General features: G+C 42.3%; 1 protein-coding gene across 2 annotated transcripts in view; it reads left to right on the top strand.

Annotated features, from left to right (window-relative positions):
- The window catches only part of LOC116044776 (DNA-binding protein SATB2-like), a 28,698-nt gene extending 12,863 nt beyond the window's left edge, over positions 1–15,835 (top strand). The window contains exons 4-12 of one of the 2 annotated variants that reach the window (XM_031292248.2): positions 3,876–4,002; positions 5,429–5,552; positions 6,559–6,661; positions 8,078–8,128; positions 8,404–8,924; positions 9,041–9,253; positions 9,369–9,545; positions 11,057–11,248; positions 13,341–15,835. In XM_031292248.2, coding sequence (XP_031148108.1) covers positions 3,876–4,002; positions 5,429–5,552; positions 6,559–6,661; positions 8,078–8,128; positions 8,404–8,924; positions 9,041–9,253; positions 9,369–9,545; positions 11,057–11,248; positions 13,341–13,958 — 2,126 coding nt within the window. In that variant the 3' untranslated portion in view covers positions 13,959–15,835. The remainder of the gene's footprint in view (positions 1–3,875; positions 4,003–5,428; positions 5,553–6,558; positions 6,662–8,077; positions 8,129–8,403; positions 8,925–9,040; positions 9,254–9,368; positions 9,546–11,056; positions 11,249–13,340) is intronic. The other variant, XM_031292247.2, reaches the window with a different exon arrangement.
- Positions 15,836–16,114: the final 279 nt, after the last annotated feature.

Genomic DNA, 16,114 nt, shown 5'->3' with positions numbered 1-16,114 from the left:
ATATGCATCTGCTTTTCTGATTTAAACCTTTGCGGACAAGTGGACTGTCCCCAAAAACGCACCAGTCCAATTCTCTCAATCAAATAAATTAGACTGTTAATGGAGCTGTGTGTAATGCACTCTGTGATCACCACACCCCAAATGACCCAAGGGCTGATCTAATCTGCAGGAAACGGTGCTCTTTGCTTCTATGTCTTTCCCGTTATTCTGGATTCAGCAGTTTAAACACAGCTTTTCCCTGCATGAAAAAGGTTCATGCATTAAGCCATACTATAGCAAAAGAATGCGCTGTACTTATATTGACATAGACTACAGTTTAAGTTAGAATAAAAGAAAATCCTGTTTGGAAATGATAGAATGAGGCAATGAATAGCAGTCAAAATGCAACCCTGTCTGACAATTCAAATATGACAATTATGCATTTTTAAAACATAAAAAAAAGCTAGTGAACATGTTTGTCCAATGATTTAATAACTTAATTTCTTTGGTGTGGTGTCTTCGGCTCCACTTCCACTCCTTTATTTATTTATTTATTTTATTGATATTTTGACAGGACACCAGATGTTCCAGAACTTTACGACATATGTTCCTTGTCCCCAAATTTTCTTTTTATACAACACGCAACAGAAGCATCCTTTTAAACTACAACAAAGGGATCAATAAAAGAGATCTGGCTACTACCCAAATACCTCCCTCTTTGATCAAATGAACTCAGGCTGCACCTGTCAGCCGTTGAATACAATTTGAGAATGAGACCCAGCTGTAGACTACACAAAACGAACTTGACAATACAAGGAATACAGACAAATAAAATAAAATAAACAAACAACAAAAACAAAACAAAATGTGATAAAAAAAGTAAACTATAAACATGCCTTGTCCATTATACCAACTGCCAGTTATAAAAATCAGAAAGACATTTCTTCTATTACATCCAAAAAGGAGCCCCACACTCTTCTGAAATATATCTTCCCTACCGCTGACTCTATAAAGTAACCCGTTAAAAAGTAGCCATCTTTGTCATCAACTCAATCCATTCCTTAAAACAGCATGGGCAAGTTGACCTCGCAAGAAAATTGCCAATTCTTTTGTCTGGAAAAAGTAAAATCAATAACTTTAATCCAGAATAAATCAGTGTCTGATAATGGCAACTTTGATTATAAATTATTTAAATCATTGCTCCAATAAGAAGCTATTAAGGTCGTGTTTAAAGGCATACTGCTTGATTGACAGCCAGGGTGTTGTCCACTTCCTGCTTAGCTCCACCCTGGCGTCCTCCACTTTGACAAAATGTGTATTTCCTGGCACCAAGATCAGGGCGAGCAGTGAACCCAAATCCAAGCTTCGGTGATGTCACATCGCTGTTTTTGTGCAGGTCACAGTTTTGACAACTAGAAATTTAAAAGAGCTCTAAAATATTTGTAATCTCGGTTGTTGACAAACTGTAAGCCTCTGTACATCACATCTGGGAAACGCAGGAATTCCAAACTTCTCCCTTATTACATTGCTAATGGGAAACATCTCATGCTTCAGTCTTTCTTTGGTAATTGATGAGAAATTAATTATTTCCAGCAGCAGTTTAATAGAGTATACGTGGTTTCCAGATGGGTGGGGTTTGCCACATGAGTACAATAGCGAGTGCTGAGTACCGAAATGTTTAGACGCTCACAGAAAAAAGTATTCACCAAGAAGGTATTTCAAAGATAAATCTGTCTGCTTGGTCTAACACTTATCTCCTGATGTGATTCAGTTCACCCACCTGGCAGTATGAAGGTTAAACCAAACACTAAGTCTGGACTTGTGCGTATCAGACCAGCACCAAAACGTTTTCTCATCATTTTAAGATCAAAACAAGAAGGCAGACAACATCCAGTCGACTATGAAACAACCACACACACACACACACACACACAGAGAGAGCGCGCAGTTTGACATTCCTGGTGTGTCCCGTAAACACAGGGCACTCTAACCAAGTGGCCGACGCCCTGCGACCCCCCCTCGCCTCTACCAAATGGCTAGGTTTTGTTCTGAGAAATAAGCCTTTTCTTTTCAAATAAATAATTTTTGGCTGGAGTCATGCATATTTCCCCGAGTGTGGTCACAACCAAAATTATACAGAGTCTCTTCTATTTTCTTCTGCCGTTGAATTGCGTCTTGCATAACTTTGGCTGGACAAGTATTTTTAAACTCTTAACTGGCACAGGGGGTTTTCTTTTAATTAACTTGAACATAATGGCTAATTAAAAAGAAGCTATTTCTTGTTTAGGGTATATGGTTACTGTTCTGGATTTAACATGGGATTAGGTGAATTGCTGAGCAAAAAAAATCCCTAAATTTAACTCCAGGCGATGTTTTGGGAAGCATTCACTGATATTACTCAATTACAAATAACCATTTACCATATTTTTCGGCTTGCACACCACAAGAGGTTCCCAGAAACAACCCAAACCTTATTTTAAGAATCTCTCTCTCTCTCTCTCTCTCTCTCTCTCTGTCTGTCTGTGTCTCTCGCTCTCGCTCTCTCTCTCTGTCTGTCTGTGTCTCTCTCTCTCTCTCTCTCTCTCTCTGTCTGTCTGTGTCTCTCTCTCTCTCTCTCTCTCTCTGTCTGTGTCTCTCTCTCTCTCTCTCTCTCTCTCTCTCTCTCTCTCTCTCTCTGTCTGTCTGTGTCTCTCTCTCTCGCTCTCGCTGTCTCCCTCTCTCTCAACCAAATTATTTTGAACATGTTTAAAATACACACAGCATGTGAACTTAATTATTGGTTTCAGTCATTACTTGCTCTGACATGGGCAGTTTGCTCCAAAGCACATTGTATTCATGCTGAGGGACAATGTTGTTTTTTACATTTATTTTTGTTTTAATACATTTAATTTAATACACCTTTGCACCATTTCTATATTTGGGTAATATTATTTAGCATTTTTGTACTGCAAAGTCGTGTTACTTATTGACCAATATGTATGCAGATACTGATATATCTTCGATGAGCTAAAATCAGCAGATAATATCTGCTATTTCGGTGTATTGTTTGGGCTCTAGATAGAAGTATGGGTTGGTGGGTAAAATGAGATTTAATCTGCACTGACAACATAATTTTTGAGTCCTCTAATCTAATATATCTGAGGTCAGGAAGAGTTTTAAAAATGTGAAAGTAGGTCTGTAAATTCATATCAGTAACCGGTTGATGACATGTCAAAGTATTAATCATTTCTAAAGCAAAGTCAGCTGCAGGACACATCATAACTGCCAGTTATGAGAAGAAATACTGTGCTGTAAGACAGGAGAACAATGACCTCACAGTGTTTATTCAGTACATCAACATCTCATTCACAGTGTGCTTCAGTCTCTAATGTTGAGTTGATTTTACATTTCTCCTCCGATTAATCAACTGTGGACTCCCAAGAGAACAGCCTTTGTTCTTTTGCCCCTAACACCACCATCCTCATGCAATGAAGACAGAGAGACACACACACACACACACACACACACACACACACACACAAACACTCTCTCTCTCTCTATCTACTGCCAGGCTAAGGCCAGGCAGGGTCTGTGTTTGATTTAGCAGATCCTAACGCGATTAGGCCTGTTTAGATTTGCACTTCCAGTCACGGTTGTTAGAAGGCCAGGGGAATGTTCAACCCAGGATGATGCTCCAAGACTAAGAGGGTCGTCTGTTAAACTCTGCTCCCCAACACACACAACACAACACAAAACCAGTGGTTTGATTTACATCAGTAAGAAAACGCAAATGCATGAAAACGAGATTTCTATCAGCCCAATGGAATATTCTTATTTTAAATCTAGACTTGTAAACAGACAATGAACACATGCTTTATTTATGTATTCGTTGTCCTCCATTTGTTTGTGTTCTCCAGGCATCATTAAAGTGGGCCGTTGGAAGCCGATGCCCATCCACTACCTAACAGACGCTCCAGAGGCAACAGTAGCTGACATGCTGCTGGACGTTTACCACATGGTTACACTGCGGATCATACTGCACAGGTCAGCATGTGTAGCATGTTTGTCATACATGTATTAGGTTCAAATCATGTGGGAATCAATTTACTAGTTGTTGCTTTGTACCGATTTTTAACATCATTAATTTTGACTATTTACACACTAAGAAAGTCACCCAAAATGGGTAAGTATCCCTTTTTTTTCTCATCAGGATAAACAATCACAGTGTGTACTAGACAAGGCTGGAAAAAGCTCCTGCTTTTTTTGCATGAGCATTTGTTTTGGTTTAGTATTGGTATAGTTTTTGGTAGATTTGTTAGTGACTTTGCGGTAATGAAGCTACCGTGTGTGATGGTAATTGATGATGACCGGGTATATACACTGCACACAGGGCAGGAGGTTGGGTGGGGGGGGGGGTCTACAGGGACCTAGTCTCACATTGCCAGACCTATCTCCACAGAGCTGTGGAGTAAGGTCTGGCTACACCACAGATACATTCTGGAATAGAAGGAAAAAAACACTCTGGGTTGTTTGCATTTCTTTAAACCAATCGCAATCGTCTTGGACGGCGCTAAGCTCCGGACGGTGGAGCTCTGCAAAATAGTCTCGGGAAGGAACTTGTTTGGGTGGAACATTTTTACCCTGCAAAAGAAAATGCCACATAAAATATTAAATGAAGTTACCTGTTCACACAATACAGCAACGTAAGCTATTTAAATTAGCTGGACACATGGTGAAACATAATTAGCTCTCACCAGTTCATAGCCATATGTATTCGTCCACAGCAATCCCACCAATCTTCACAATCATTCACCAGAAAAACCAAGCAGTCCTGCCTTGTTGCACGATCCAAATTTTCTGTGGCCTTTTCGGCGTGTAGCTTGCTAGCTTAAAGTTTGCTATTTGTTTCCCATGGCAAAGGGATTTTGAGAATGGCAACACACAGAGAGCGGACGGTGAGGAGCAAAACCTAACGATGACTGGTCAAGCTTTATCCTGGAAATGTACTTCCGTTGATCCAGACTAACAGAGACCTGACAACAAATCTTTACCACAGGGCCACCAAGTAGCATAATCCAGCTGTGGTTAAAAAAAAAAAAAATACGTTAGTTTAAGCGGTGTAATTGTGTCAATTCTGAAGTAAAGTCTGATGCAGCAAGTTCAGCTTACTGTACTGTAAGTATAGTTACTGGCAGACACAAGAGGAAAGGATCAATTATTTACCTTTTTTTTTAAAAAGGAGTAAAAGACAAAATAGTAAGAGCAGCAAACAATGAAAACTGGTGACTTTTCCAAGATGAGAAGCTCTGAACAGGGACCAAAGACTTCTAAGTGACTTATAACAGACATCACTTACTGCTTCTTTGAATAACTATACTGTGTTTTAATGGTTATAGCAGGTTGACCAATGTTAAAGCCTCTGCTTTAAGTGAATGAAAGTTTGACTCAGTGTATAACAACTCGTGTGCAGCTTTGCCCGGCTTGAGGAGCTGCCGTCAGAGCAGTGGACCCACGCCACGGTGAGGAACGCCCTCAGAGAGCTGCTCAGAGAGACCAACCAGTGCGCGCTGGCCAAGGAGTGTCCTCTCTCCCAGGTATGTTCTCAACGGCACCACGGCTACCGTAAATAAAATCTCCAGTGTGCAGTTCAGTGGAATAAAGTCTTTATTCATAATTTCAGAAATGGTTGACCTCTTTTTCATTTGTGCAAGTCACAAGTAAGGAGATTTTAGTTTAAATTCCTTTTTCCAGAGATAAATGTTTATCTGGGTGAGATTCACACATACACACACACACACACACACACACACACACACACACACACACACACACACACAGACACACAAACACACACACACACACAGCCAAAATGCTGCTAAGTATTTTCTTAAAAGGTGGTTTCATCATCAACTCACCACACACTTAGTGCACTGTGTAATCTCTCTCTCTCTCTAACGCACGCACGCACGCACGCACACACACACACACACACACACACACACACACACACTCATACAGACATATTGATACCATCCCATGGGAAAGTATGTACACGCACACCTCAATTACCCTGCTCACACACACCCTGCAGTCATTAGACTTGAGAGCGTGTCATTTCGACTTGTGATTTATACACAGGACTTAGTCATGATGTAATTAGTGATTAGGGGAAGTGTGTGGGTGGTGTGTGTTTGCAGCCTGACTCATGTGAGTTTTAATCCTCAGTGTTTCCCATGTTGAGAGACACATGTAGTCTCGTGTGACATCTACTGCTCTGTAGACGTGACCACAGTGCATGCTGGGAAAGGAAGGGTGAATGAAGAATTTTAACAAATCTGCAGTTAGTCAGCTGCTTGAGATTTCTCATTTCTGTAACAAAAATCCTAACCCCTAAAACTTCACACAGGCTTTTCCTGTCCTGACCCTCAAACTCTGAATCGTTAGGGTTAGGGTTACGAAAACTGTATTATGTGTCCCATCCAAAGAACAATCATCAATGATAGAATGATAAGTGTCGCAGATTGTTGTTGCTGCAACATGTTTACTTTTGTCTAAGTAATTGTATTCTTGTCCATTTCGCTCCGTCCCTTTTTCTGTCAGAGCATGATCTCAGCGATACTGAACAGTTCCTACTACATTAACGTCTCCACCTCTAAATGCCAGGAGTTTGGACGCTGGTACAAGAGGTACAAACGCATCAAAGGTAACTCTCACATCTCTTGTTCATCTATTTTCAAACACTGAGCCCTGAAGCAGCTGTGTACACATGAAGAAAGCATAAAGTTTCACTGATTTTCCTTGTATGAAAAGTACATTATGGCACAAAGTGAAAGAATGAATAAATTGGTGACCACAGCTGAACAGAAATCTGTAAAATTCAAACACATGCACGCATAGATGAAAAACTCTGTGCTGTCCTATTGCAATCAGACCAGTGCAGCGCATGTAAACACACATTTTCACAGTAATCTGGTTCCTTGTGTGCATATAATCGCAGTCTGTCGCACGTGTTGCTTCACTTCGATGGTAGCTTCATGTTCTCAGTAACTCCCCTGTTGAAGTGTCTGTCTATCTTTGAGCTGATGCAGTTTATTGGCACTTGTCCTTATTAAATTCTCCCACCTTGTTAAAAACTTTCACAGTTTCAGTGACCACCCCTCAGGCACCTCAACCATCAACCGTTCAGCTGTTTATACTTTATTTGCCTCATGTTGCTTTGGAAAAGTCATAAAGGTGGAGGCTGTCAGAGCTGACACTCACTGCTAATCATAACTCCACTTAATGCCACTCACCTGCCTGGCAGCCTTTTGCTTTTGTGATTTTAGTTGCTTTAAATGTGATTATTTTTGATGAAGTTTTTCCATTCTTCTGTGCACCCCCTGCATGTGTGTGACAGCCTGTATGTGTCTAATCTGCTGCATGAGACGTCTGTCACTGACAGCTCTCAATAGGAAGGAACTGTCACACATGGTTTGCATTAATGTCACCCTTAATACACATGACAAAACTAAATGCTCTTAACTCCTAATGGAAAACAGCAGCAACTCCCAACACACACACACACACACACACACACACACACACACACACACACACACACACACACCACCAAAAAACCCAGGCGTAAGAGTTCTTCTTACACTTATTCACACACACACACACACACACACACACACACACACACACACACACACACTGGGAAGGTAAAAATCTGAAGCCCTGCCAAAATTCACTCACAGAACTCCTATTCCCCTAATAACCTAAAATGTGACTCTAAACCAAAACCCAGCAGAAGCATAATAAGAAGCAGATTTATGTGGAGACGAGCAGAGAGGCCCTTAAAATCCAGGACAATAGAAAAGTTCAATGCAGTGCTAAAGAGGAAACACTCTTGATCCTATGTGGAGAACGTGGAGAAAGTAAGTGAAAAAAGGTGACTTCAGTGTCCTAAAAATAAGAACTTTGTGATTTTGAGATCGTCCTCTGAAACATTAGATCAACCTGTGCTGCAAAGCAAAAAGCGATCATAGAAAGGTTTTCTACAGCACAGTCCTAATTGTGTGTGTGTGTGTGTGTGTGTGTGTGTGTGTGTGTGTGTGTGTGTGTCCGTCCCTCTCAGGTGAATACATTGAGAAGATGTGGTCAGCACAGGACAAATCAGATATTAAAGGTATGTTCATCTTTTATTGATTTTCTTGACTTTCTAGTGACAAAATGCACCTTCAGTGACTAAAGTAATGGAATAGAAATTGGTAGACTGCAACAGCATTAAAAAGTTAAAGGCCCAATGAGCATGTAGCATGAGCATGTACCATGGCACCAATCACAGACTAGAGGCTTAAGGTTAGATTTAGTTTAGTGCATGTTGAGGTTTATGATTTAGATTTGCGTTAGGAAACAAATATAATCAACACAAACGTGTGTGTGTGTGTGTTGTTGACACAGTGGAGAGGGATTTGGACTTGAGCGTCCTCAGCCAGCGTCCCCCCTCTCACTTACCCTCCCCCACTCATATGGGCACCCTAGGCGGCCCTGGAGCTCTGTCCATCAAGGGTGGCCTCGGGGACTCTCAGACCTCCACCCAGCCTCAATGTCTGCCTCACCACGCCAGCCAGCACCACCCCGGTGCACCGCTGCGTCCCCAGGGTCCACCTCTCCTGGGCCACAGCGGGCTCCTGTCCCCTCAGCTCGTCCGTCAGCAGCTCGCCATGGCCCACCTCATCAACCAGCAACTGGCCGTCAGCCGCCTGCTCGCACACCAGCACCCACAGGGAGTCAACCAGCAGTTTCTCCACCACCCGCCCATCTCACGGACCTGCAAGGGCCCCGGGGCCGCTACCGAGCACGGCCTCAACTGCTCAGGGGCCGAAGTCTCCTCCGCCATTTACCAGCAAGTCAGGAACGAGCTGAAGAGGGCCAGCATCTCTCAGGCGGTGTTCGCCCGTGTGGCTTTCAACCGCACACAGGTAAACTGAAATAAAACGACCTCACTGTTTACCAGAGATGATGATGATGCAATAACGTTTACGTCAGCTCGTGTGTGTGTGTGTGTGTGTGTGTGTGTGTGTGTGTGTGGTTGCAGGGCCTGCTGTCAGAGATCCTTCGTAAGGAGGAGGATCCTCGCTCGGCCTCACAGTCGCTGCTGGTCAACCTGAAGGCCATGCAGAACTTCCTCAACCTGCCAGAGGGCGAGCGAGACCGCATCTACCAGGAGGAGAGAGAGAGGAGCACTAACTCCAACCACAACCTCTCCACCAACCACATCTCCAGCAGCAACACACACAGAACTCCACAGGTACACGCACACACTCACGGGACCTGACAACTGGGATTATAGAACTGTACGTGATGTAACTGGGCCAAACTGTTAGATTTTTTTTTTTTTTGTCATGCTTACGGTTTCATTTCAGTTTCCGTGTCCTACTCTGCAGCAGACAAAGTGCATCATGCCTGCTGCTGAGCTGCCGTTGAAGTTGGACTCGCTGGTGAACATCTCGTCAGGCATCTATGATGAGATCCAACAGGAGATGAAGAGGGCGAAGGTCTCCCAGGCTCTGTTCGCCAAGGTGGCTGCCAATAAAAGTCAGGTCAGTCCCAAAGAAACAACTATATATTTTTTTAAAGATTATTATTTTTCTTATTTATTATATTACCCTAACTATATAAATGGGCTGCAATAGAATCAAGCCTAAACCTTTATTCAGAAACACATCTTTCAAAGTTCCACTGTGCAGGGTCTCATTGACATGCTGAATGAAGGTTTTTTTTTTTTTTTTTTTAAGAATGAGTTTACACACAGGAACCTCCTGTGATACATCCCTGTACACATGTACAGTACACAGTTCTGAGCTGGGTTGATGATGTTTGAAGGAGTTGATGAGGGTGTAACATGCAGGTGTGTGTGTGTGGGGGCGTGTGTGTTGGTGGGGGGGGCATGTGGGGGATCTGATAACACCCTGTGGCATACCATCATGTCTCCATCCTCAGATAAACAATGCGGGCGATGGAAGGCAAGATCAAAGTGGAGTCTGCACTGGAGGGAGAGAGAGGAGGAGACAAAGAGAGGAAGACGATGTTTAAAAAAAAAACTGTTTAAATGCCTTCTCTTTTTTTTTTTTTTTTTTTTTTTTAACCAAACTCCCATTTTACAAATTTTTTTTACCTACACAGACAGACAGGGTTTGAGAGCAAGTGTGTAATAATGTATGAGAGACACTGAGAGATGCTAAAACGTCTGAAATGAAAAGAAGTAAATGGACTGAAATTGAGAGAGGGATGAGGTGGGAAACACAGTGGAGAAGGAGGAACAGAAGGATGCAAGACGGAGGAAAAGGGAGACAAGATGATGGAGGGATGATCGCATTATTACCATTAATTTCCAGGCTGAAGGCTGTGCATAAACAGCTGGTGGCAGATCCTGGGTCAGTCTAGCAGAGATAATCTAATCTTCACACACACACACACACACACACACACACACTTGCAGACTCTCACTCCTACCCTCAGACTTTTTCCTTCTGCTTTTTTTTTCTCCTCACAGGGAACAACTTCTGTTCTGTTCAAACACAATAAAATTTAGAATTTGAATATATATACTCCAAAAGAGTCAACTCTTGTGACTCCAATCAATTTAGGGATTAGCATTAATCCTGGAAAAACAACTCGGATGATCAATGTTTAAACCCTGTTTATTTAAAAAAAAAAAAACAAACATAGTGATTAAAAGAGAACGAAGACTGTATCCACAAAGCCAAAACATGTGCTGAGGTATGTGAGCATGTGCAACACTTTGCTGATTTTAGAAGAACATATTGTCAGCAAACACAGCAAAGTGACACATGCCCAGCAGTGATGGAAACCACACACAGCCTGGCAGTCTGCTCCAAACACACACCGAACGAACAAACAATCGCATGCATCAAGTCGAGCATAAGCTGTTCAAATACTCACTGCTTACAGGACAAAAACACAAAAACAAAATCTGCCACAAAAAGCTTTCTTAAACAAAGCCAGAATCCAGAAGAACTCAGAACACGGGGACAATTTTTTTCATTTAATCATCATATATTGAATAAGTAAACACCCAAATCTCCTCCAGGGCTGGCTGTGTGAGCTGCTCAGGTGGAAAGAGAGCCCGAGCCCTGAGAACCGCACACTGTGGGAGAACCTGTGCACCATCAGGAGGTTCCTGGCGTTAACGCCAGCCGATAGAGATCAAGTCTACGAAGACGAGTCGAGGCAGCAGCACAGCGAACGGCTCCACACCGTCCTGCACATCCCAGACCAGCAGGTACAGACATACAGCCAGGAGCCAGGGTTTGGTGCTCTGCTATAATCTACCAGAATGTTTTTTTTTTTTTTTTGTCCCACTACATTGTCAGATGTAGTTAATCTTTATTTTTAGTTCATATTTCTTTTAAAGCAATCAGAATTCATCTGTGGTTATTTTGAAGATTAAAAAGGAGAACATTCTGTGTGAAAATCCGATTTAAAAAAAGAAAGAATACACAACCACTCTCAGCCACGCTGCAGCCATGTGCAAGCGAAAGACACGGCTCAAAGTGTTTTACGAGTGAGAAAATGTGTACCCCAGCATGTGATTTCTTGATGTGCTGTTTCAGAAGAGTTTCCTCTGTCTCCCTCCGTCTGTCTGATCCCACCACCTGCTCCTCTCAGCAGCCCTCCTCTTTGTCATATTTGTGTCCCATAAGTCATTGAAAATAGAAGTGGTAAATGACCAGCCCACACATTTCCTGCTAAACACTCCATCCCACCCTCTCCCCAAAACCAAAATGCTCTCCCGTCTGGCCCTAACCTCAATATTATTCAGAACATTCCCTGTAATTATTGAAGCAGAGAAAAAGGAATTGCCATTATCTTTATTTAGGTCCTTTAATTTTGATGGACCACAGATTTATGGTGCTGGATTCCTGTGTTTGGGTGTGCTGGCCACCCCACCCTGTTAACAAGCTCTAGTAGTGGTTGTTTGTGTGATGAATTTGGGAGTTTAGCGTGCATGTTTGCGGGTGATGGAAGCTGGTCAGTGACACTTCCGCTTGTACTACATTTCCCTTAATGTAGCTGCAGAGTGAACTGGAAGAAGAGCTGAGTTCAGGAGTTTAATCATGAGGCATGTTCACATTGATGTGATGCACTTTTTCCTTGAACCCTTAAAGTGTAATGAATCTGCAGCAATTAGGGCTGGGTATCGTTCAAACATATTCAATACCGGTACCCATACTGTGACTTCGATACAGGTTCCTAAACAATACTTTTTTCAATACTACTCCTACAATAACACATTACGGCACAAATCTTTTTATTTATTTTTCAGCTCCTACTCCTGTGCGTAACGTAGAGTTTTTCCCGTCTGTCTCTGCGACGTGTAACGTTATACGGCCAATCACAAACATTATTAGATCTTGGTAGAAGCATTCTGCGTGCTCATTGGCTCACTGACACTGATGAGATTTACTCCTTAGCTATTCAATTGGATATTAAACGACGAGGCATTTTTCGATACTCAATACTTTAGAGGCAAGTCGGTTGGTGCCTAAAAAGCATTTTTGTACCCAGCCCTAGCAGCAATAAATGTGTTTGCACTTACACAGTGCCAACCCAAGCAATATTTAGCATGTGCCCTACATAAATACCATTTTTATAATATTACCAAAATGATACAGACAAATAACTCTGATTCAAAATGATCTTTGCTATGTGCAGATGTCAAAACTTTCGACATGTGTTTGCTACATGTCCAACTTTTTTAAATAGTGCAAACTAGTACAAAATATGAATGTTTTTCTACTCATTTGAGGCCCCTGTGGTGGCCCCAAGTGATCATTTAGTTTGTTATTCATCAAGTCAGCCATGCCACATGCATTTTGAAACATCACAATAAATGTCTGTCACCAGCTTCCACCAACCTCTGACGTGCGTCCGGTGTTGCCAACTTGGCGACTTTCTTGCTAAGTTTAACGACTATCTTATGGATTTTTATTTCTTAAAAGTGACTAGCGACAAATTGAGCAACTTCAGACCATCGGGGGGGAAAGCGAGATATATTATATTGCGATTGATTGTTTGACAGTGATAATGATGTCTGACAACTCAAGGTCCACTTAACAGCTTTTTACGGACATTTAACTGCATCTCATGATCTTCATCAGTGAATGGAGTTTGTATGGAGATGGCTTACATGATAACAAGTGGTCATACAGTATATGAGGGGAAGAACGTGCTGATTAAGATTTTGGTTATTGATTTTTGGCAATCAAGGTCAAGAAAGAACTTCCACACTCATTGGTAATCTTTAAAATGCTCTTAGTAACATCTTTACACATACAAAACAAGTTTATTCCTTCGTGTTCTTTTCTTTACAGGCCCTCCACAGACAGCCTCTGACCACTCCATCTCCGATTCACGAAGACCCAAAGCCCATCCCGTTGCTGGTCTTGCACGGCTCAGAGGAGCGCGGCATGAGCCCCACCCCCGGAGGAGGCGGACCGAAGAAGGCCCGCTCACGGACACGGATTTCCCTCGAGGCTCTTGGAATCCTGCAGAGCTTCATCGGTGATGTGGGGCTCTACCCCGACCAAGAGGCCATCCACACCCTGGCAGCCCAGCTGGATCTACCCAAGCACACAATCGTCAAGTTCTTCCAGAACCAGCGCTACAACGTCAAGCACCACAACCTGGTCAGAGAGCCCGTCCCCGGGGAGGACGACCGGGAGAGCTTGAGTCCCAGCGAGGGGGGCGTCTGTGCGGGGGAGAGTCGAGGGGAGGAGGGCCTTTCTGTGTCTGAGGAGTCGAGCGAGGATGGGAGAGGATCAGCGGAGATGTTCAGAACAAAGGGAGAAGACGGTGGAGAAGAGAGAGATGTGGAAATGGAGATGGAGAAGGAAGATGGGGATGATGGGAAAGCCTCAGGGCCAGCGACTTCCTCCCTGTCCCCCTACAGCAGCATGGACAGCCCCCACTCTGCAGAGCAGCAGAGATAACAGCAGAGAAGCAAGAACTGAGGAAAACCTTTGATGAACGCAAAGGACACCATCAAACTGTGAAGCCAACACACACAGATGACCTGTGAATAAACACACACACGTTCAGCCCCTTTACCAGAGCTGATGATCAGAGCTCGTTAATATCTGAAGAACTGTAGACAAATATTTAAGTAAGGTTTGACTTAAAAAGGGATCCGGCGGTACTACCACTACGTTCAAATGCTTCCAGTATTTTTGGTTTGATGCTGCCCGTAAAGAAACATTTCCTCCTAAATTGTCAGGGTTTCACCCAGTTGTTTTTTCTTCTTCTAAGGGATAGGAACGCATTTTAAACAGCATTAGATCAACACTACACTATGCTGAAAAACAAGGGATTCAAAGTGACATTCCACAAAAAATTTCGGAACAAGTCTGCAGGCTTTAGAGGTGACTGTAAAACGTTCTTAAACTACTCCTGCAGCACAATCCACTTCTTTTACAGTTCTGTCAAAGTATCACAAAGTACACAGCTTCATTCGCAATCATCTAAGTGCAATAGTGCAACATGGAAGCTGTGTATTTAGTATCCAAGTATTATGACGATTGGATGGATACAGATTATATGCATTATATTGATTGAGGAGAAGTGGATTTAGCTGCACGAGTGATTGGAGAAGTTTGGAATCTTCAGCCACCTTTTTAAGCTAACGTTTATTGTATTTGGGGGTGAAGTGTTCGACACTCAAAAGTTTGGCTCTTAAGGTGGGGTGAGGGAGGTTTCACTGTAGGCGTTAAGCTGGCAGTGAAGTCCAAATGTAATTATATTTGACATGTTCTCACAGAAAAAAAAGATAAGTTTGTGAGGAGAAATACTGTAAGGGAAGTGTTTGGCTTCTTTTTGTTGTGCTTTACATAGTAGAAAGTCAACTTTAAAGAACTACTGTGACTGTCCATGGATGCCGTAAAATGAACAGACCTGGAGTTGCCCGCATATAACATGCCAAATGCCAAACTGATTTGGAGTTTGCTGCCAACATTCCAAACTCACCACACAAACCTCAGTTATTTTTCTGGTTAAGATATTAGAAATAAATAAAAACCGACGAATCAATTAAAATAATTTGAGAAGCTGCAGTCAGAGAACTTTCATCTGAGCAGAGGTGGGAACTCTTGGCCCTTGTTGTTGGTGTGAGATGCATTCATATTGGGACCAAGAATAAACTGTACTGACATTGGGCAGTATACCTCATGAGACCAGCATTCGCAGGGCAATAACATGAGCACCTCCACCCAAACTGAAGCCCACTTTACATTATCTTTTTTAAATGTATAATTATGCTTTAGGAGGTCCCTTCAATAACGGAGCTCTATGTGAACCTCTAGCCTTTACTGACAGTAAATCAGTTCCACACTACCCTCCAATTGATATTTATTACTAACTTTATATTGACTAAAATCTGAGTATTATTGTTGTAATTATTTTCTATTTTCTTTGATATGACTACAAATGTCTTTGTAAATGTGACTAAAAAAGAGCAAAATCTGAGAAAGTATGAACTCAGTGTTACACAGTTTAAAAGAATGATTCTTTATTTACGGTTTGACTGGAAGAGAACATGATTGTGAGTACATTATGATGTAAATGTTGACAATCCACCTGCAAAACTGAATCTGTCATATGTGGGAGGCAACCACTGTCACTGCCACTGTTTTGTGTAATTTGTGCCACAAAGGAACAGGGTATGAATGCACATTATTAGTATTTCAGTTTGACAATCGTATCTGTCCTGGAATCACACAAGGTTTCTGATTTGTACCACTTTGATGTTTTATCATTGCTCTTTGATTCTGTTGTGGGCAGGACATGAAAATCTGATAAAACTTTTTCCAAAGTATTCTCTGTGTGGAAAGTTTGCCCTGTTTGTCTTTTGAAAAACCTCTTGAAAAGCCGATTCCAGTGTGCAGTAGCTCTGTGATAAAGCTAAAAGCGGCAACCTGACGAACCACAGTGTGTCTCAAACTGCACCCTGCTTCCATCGCCCGATGAAATCAGACATTCCTGTAATTATCACTTGTCAGATCTGCTCCTGCTTGCACCAAACGTCCCATAATCGTCCGAAAAAGTCACTATATGTAACACAGTCATACAAGATAATGATTTAAGATGCACAGAT

Source organism: Sander lucioperca, chromosome 24 (genome assembly GCF_008315115.2).
Source record: "Sander lucioperca isolate FBNREF2018 chromosome 24, SLUC_FBN_1.2, whole genome shotgun sequence".
Lineage (NCBI taxonomy): Eukaryota > Metazoa > Chordata > Actinopteri > Perciformes > Percidae > Sander > Sander lucioperca.
Note: the sequence above shows the minus strand (reverse complement) of the source record. Positions and strands in the feature narration are given on the sequence as shown.